Consider the following 5,356-nt stretch of genomic DNA (forward strand, 5'->3'; position numbering starts at 1 on the left):
AGTCCAATAAGGCCGAAATCAAGAAGTGACAATTATTTATTTATTATTATTATTATTCACCAAATAAATGTTAGAGCCACACAGAGGCGTCCGCTCCTCTGCCTGAGCCGAGCGTCCACAGAGGCAGACCGGGGGGAGGCAGAGTGTTCGGGGGGGGGTCGAGCCTCTTCGTCTCTCCGCCCCCTCCCTCCCCCTGCTCGTCTTCAGTCCCGAGCTGAGCCCTGAGGGAGGAAGCAGCAGGGACCAGAGCCTTTCTTCACAGTGCTCCGGTGGTTCTGATCCCAGGCTGGAGCCCGTCAGTCTCTCCTGCTCCTCCTCCTCCTCCTCCTCCTCCTCCCTCTCTCCCTGCTTGTGTCGGTGCCTCGCCAATAAAATAACGACAACAAAAGCTTCTTGGCGTCCCAGCTCTCACCTGCACAGGCGACAGGCTTCACTAAAGACCCTGACCCTCCATCCAGACCCCCTCCCCCCCCAGACCTGCATCACTGCCAGCTGCCTGTCTCACCACATTAGGGCTGTTAAAGCGTCTCACTTATATTGGTGTGGGGAGTGAGTCACAGCTTTGGGAACACGTGGACGACCACAGATCATCATCATCATCATCAGAGACTGGTGTGCCAGCGCCCCACACTTTTTCCGTTCTTCACCCAGACTCTTAATTTCTTGGCTCGCTTCAATTAGACGAAGACTTTGAGATGAACTCTGGCAGACGCAGAGCGGTATGTGAAATTGGCCGTATGACTTTCTATGTGAAGATGTCGTTCTGGAGCAGCAGATCTTCCCTTAAGTGAAGACGTTTAGTCTCTAAAGCCAGACAGCCTTCAGTTAGAGCTGCGCCCTGAGTGAAAACAGCTTTTTCCACTTCTACCTCAGACTCTCGGGTCCTCAAACCTTCAGGAAACCTGGAAATGTGCTGAAGGATTTTTCCAAACATTTCCAGCCTCTCCAGGCCCGGATCACATGGCCCAGGATATGTTGGCCGCGTGTTCTTTGGCCTTCATGCGCAGCACGGCGATGCTGGACGAGCGCCTCTCGAACTCCGGCTTGGTCTCGAAGACGTGGTGGCCGTTGGGGGCCGGGGCGAGGAGGGAGTCCGCGCTGAAGAAGTTGTTGAGGGAGACGTGGCCGAACTGGTTCTGCTGGTTGGGGAAGCTCACGTAGCCGTGTGCGTCTGCGGCGGCGGCAGCGGCGGCCGAGCGGGGGGAGTGAGGGTAGGACGTCACGCAGGGCGGCGAGCCTCGGGGCAACATGCAGGACGAGACCACCGAGCCGCTGGGAGCCGGGCTGGGCCACAGGTTGTTGGGGATCTGTGGGGCGGAGAAGGAGACACAGAGCTGAGGGTTAGACATCGTCTTCATCTCCACATTCAGCCACTCTCTTTGGCTTTGGAGCCACAATCTCAGCTTTGCTTTGCGCTTGATTTCTTTTAATTCGATGTGAAAACTCTACAGTCAAAGGTTGAGTATTTAGAGGAAGATCTAAATGAGTTCTGTTGGCCAATCATCAGAACGCACAAGGAAGTGAACCTTAAAGAGAACAGAACGTAAAAGATGAAGGTTTCTCCTTCATCCTCCTGACTCCAAACACAAACACACAAATACGTCTTCACATTTTGCATCGTTTGTTTGGTCGGAGCAGAGATGAGACGTGATTCCTCCATGACAGGAAACCACATGATGGATCCTCAGGGCGCCAAACGCCACCGAGCCACAAGACGTAAACGTGTGAGTCACGTTACAGACGGAGACTTAGCAAGTTTAATGGAACTTTAGGCGTAAACTAGGTCACATGTTTGGATCATAGAGCTCAGAGTGACCCTGCAGAGGTTTGACTCCATGTGTGTGGAAGCTGCTGGGCCTCAGCAGAGCAGATCAACGCTCTGAAGCTAAACACGTCTTTAAGGTCCTGCATGGATCTGAACGGTCAGATACCTCACACAGTGGGGTCAGAGGTTTCAGGGTCAAAGGTCGTAGGCTTTTTTGACGTCTCCCATGTTTGAACTTCTTCAGCTCTGGGAAGTGGACGAAGCCAAATATCTCAAATATGCTCCAATTTAAAAACAAAACAAAGTCAGCGGCCGAGTTTGGACGTCCCGTTGGAGTCCAGAAGCCGATATGGTGACATCGTCTGCATATGACTTTATATAGAAGCTGACTGACTGACTGACTGACTGACTGCTCCTTCACATGCTCATCACCCAGTTTACTCTGAAGTCATAAGAGCTCAACCAAACAGAGTCCAGTCAGATCCGTTCTCTCCTCTCAGCAGCCGAGGCGTTCTGACAGGAAGACATCGTATTGATTCCACTCAGATAAATCCAGAAAACAAACTTCAGTCTCTTTGTTTGCACAGGAGCACAACAGAAGTAAGGTTTACATGTGAACGCCACTAAACCGCTGTAGTTTAGAGAGTTAAAGTCTGTAAGCTAGGGTGGAGCAGCAGAATGAGCTCAGCCAATCAGACGTCTGCTAACAAGGTCGTCCTGACAACAACAACCGGCGATAAGACGAGAGCAAAGACAAACCCCGCAAGAATGCAACGGCCGTCCGCTGCATTCGAGGGACGAAAACACCCGAACTCCAACGCCATCACGTCTCAGAGAGAGAGAGAGAGAGAAGACGGGATCGTCCGCCTAATGAAGCTGATCAGGATCAGCTGTGAGAGAGAAACCAAGCTGTAAGGAACATGTGTGAGGGGAGAGAGAGAGTGTGGAGGAGTTCTGACCAGGCTTTCAGGCCAGAGCACAGAACAGCAGAGCCTCACACACACACACACACACACACACACACACACACACACACACACGGGTCAACACTTGTGCATTCGAGGAACAAACTGTTTTCTGTGAGCTCCAATCTGTGCGACCACACCCCTGCACAGAGCCGTCCAAGAAGTGGCTCCACACACACACACACACACACACACACACACACACACACTGTCTCTGTTTGCGATGGGGGAACACCTACTGACACGGCTCGTCTCCTCTCACCTCATCTCCTATCTGACCTTTGACCCGACCGCAAGACAAATGCTCATCTAACATGAAACGTGATCTGAGCTCATCACTCCGGCCGTGACGCCTCACACACACACACACACACACACACTCACACACTCTCATCAGAGCCACAACGCTTATCTGGGAAATCATTTCCTGATAAATGATTTGGAATTTAGCAATGATTTACGCAGAAACATACATGTTCATTAGCTGGGAAGGATCCATCTGGCCTGCAGGCCTCACACACACACACACACACAGTCGGCCTTCACTCTTACAGACGGATGGTTTCAACTCCCTGGTTGATCTCCTCTCTCTCTCTCCCTCTCTCTGAGCTGTGTCTGGCCTGTGTGTAGCTGTGACTCGCCTGTGTGTAGCTGTGACTCGCCTGTGTGTAGCTGTGACTCGCCTGTGTGTAGCTGTGACTCGCCTGTGTGTAGCTGTCGCTCCTCAGGTCGTATGTGGCAGCAAAGTGAGTCTTGGCCTGCTGGATCTGACCGTAACGCTCACGCTTCCTCCACTTGGCCCGGCGGTTCTGAAACCAAACCTGGAGACAGAAAATCAAAACAAATAAAGAAAAAGTCAAATCAAATAAAAATGACTGGAGTTTTCTACTAATTCACATTTTGCCAAAATACTTTCATTAAAAACTTCTTTTTTGTTTTTTTGTTACAAACTGCCTGAACATGAGTGTTTGACCCAGGAGTGACTGACTGAAGTCTCATATTTATTTGTGCTATAAATTATTATAATGTGTAATAATGTCATATAACAATAACATAATAACATTAAATAAGAAAACCAAATTTGTCTCGGGGCCTTCAGTCTGCTCCATGTTTCCAGTCTGGCTCTATAAATGAAGCTCCTAAAGTAGCTGATAAAGTAGCGCTAAAGTAGCGTCTCGCCGCGGCCCGTACCTGGACTCGGGCCTCCGTCAGCTCGGTCCGCATCGCCAGCTGCTCCCGCACGTAGACATCCGGGTAGTGAGTCTTCTGGAAGACCTTCTCCAGCTCCTCCAGCTGCGCGCTGGTGAAGGTGGTCCGGTGTCTCCGCTTCTTGCTGCTGGACACGTTGCTGTCGCATTTGTCCCCCAGCTCGTCCAGCTCCGTCTTATCCTGTCCGCCGGAGGCCGGGGACGTCCGCAGGGTGCAGCAGTCCAGAGACCGGCCGAGCTCCGAGTGCAGCGCGTCCTCATCCGGCTTGGACGCGCCGTAACCTGCGGAGACACGGAGGGAAGAAGAAGGAGACACGGTTACCATGGCGACAAAGGACGAGGAATAAAATAGATCATTAACGATGTGAAGAGATTTCAATTATTACGCTTTAATTTTGTAAACAATACAGACAGATGTTTTTTCAAAATTAAAAACAATAGTTACATCATAAAATACAAACCAGACAAAAACTGAATGTCAGAAATAAAACATCCAAAAATAGTAATAATACTTCTACTAATAATAATAATGAGACTAAATGAAGTCCCTCTCGTCTTTTCTCTGCTTTAAGCCTTCAGAGCGCAGAGGGTCGCTCACTTTTCCCGTTCCCGTTTACGCACCGTTAGTTTCCCCGCACGGAGAGGAGCGGAGGTCGCCGCTCTGCAGGCCGAAGGCCGGCGTGCATTTGGGGGAAGTCTTGGTGAAGTACTGCGCTCCGTCCAGGCTCTCCATGACCTGGTCCATGTAGTACTCGGTGGCCTTCATCGCTTGGCTCTTCAGGGCGAACTTCTCCTCCATGTAGTCCATCATCGCGGCCCGGATCCCCCCGAGCTCCGCTCCGCTCCGTCAGGTGTCACCGGGGGGGGAAATGAAGGAATGATGGGAGCGGCGACGCGGAGGAATCACGCAATAATAACGCCAGTGGAGTTCATTTAGCGCGCGTCTGAGGCTTTATAGCGCAAAGAGAGCGGGACCCTTAAAGAACCCGACCCCCCCTCCGGCCCCCCCCTGATCCCCCTCTGCCGGGACCAGGACTCCTCCCACGATCCTGCTCCGGACCAAACAGCACCGAGGAGCCGAGGAGGAACTCGAGTCCAGCAGACACGGAGTCACTCTCACTCTCAACATGTTTACTTTCACGTCCGCAATCAGCCAATCAGCTCTGGAGATGCAGACGGGATTGAATCGGATTTGTTTGGATTTGATTCACTTTCTGTTTTCTGTTTTAAAGAGTTTGATCTGCGAATCAAATAAAAACCCATAAAGTCTAAATGTATAAATACAGAAACCTGCAGCAGCGTGAAGCTTTGGGATAAAGTTTAAATAAAGTTTGGTTTTATAATAATCCATATGTGTCGTCGCTTATAATATGATAAAGATTATAAAGGTTTAAAGTTACGATTTAAAAGTTAATAAT

At 50.5% G+C, this 5,356-nt stretch overlaps 1 protein-coding gene across 1 annotated transcript; it reads right to left on the bottom strand.

Moving 5' to 3' along the window:
- Positions 1-956: 956 nt before the first annotated feature.
- alx1 (ALX homeobox 1) lies at positions 957-4,749 on the bottom strand. The gene is made up of 4 exons (XM_076137709.1): positions 4,560-4,749; positions 3,922-4,220; positions 3,435-3,551; positions 957-1,307 (listed from the first exon to the last, which is right to left on the bottom strand). Exons 1-4 carry the CDS (start codon positions 4,747-4,749, stop codon positions 957-959), a joined length of 957 nt encoding a protein of 318 aa, XP_075993824.1.
- Positions 4,750-5,356: the final 607 nt, after the last annotated feature.

This window comes from Genypterus blacodes, unplaced genomic scaffold (assembly GCF_046128005.1).
Source record: "Genypterus blacodes isolate CSIRO-AG114 ecotype Tasmania unplaced genomic scaffold, CSIRO-AGI_Gbla_v1 ptg000332l_1, whole genome shotgun sequence".
Taxonomy (NCBI): domain Eukaryota; kingdom Metazoa; phylum Chordata; class Actinopteri; order Ophidiiformes; family Ophidiidae; genus Genypterus; species Genypterus blacodes.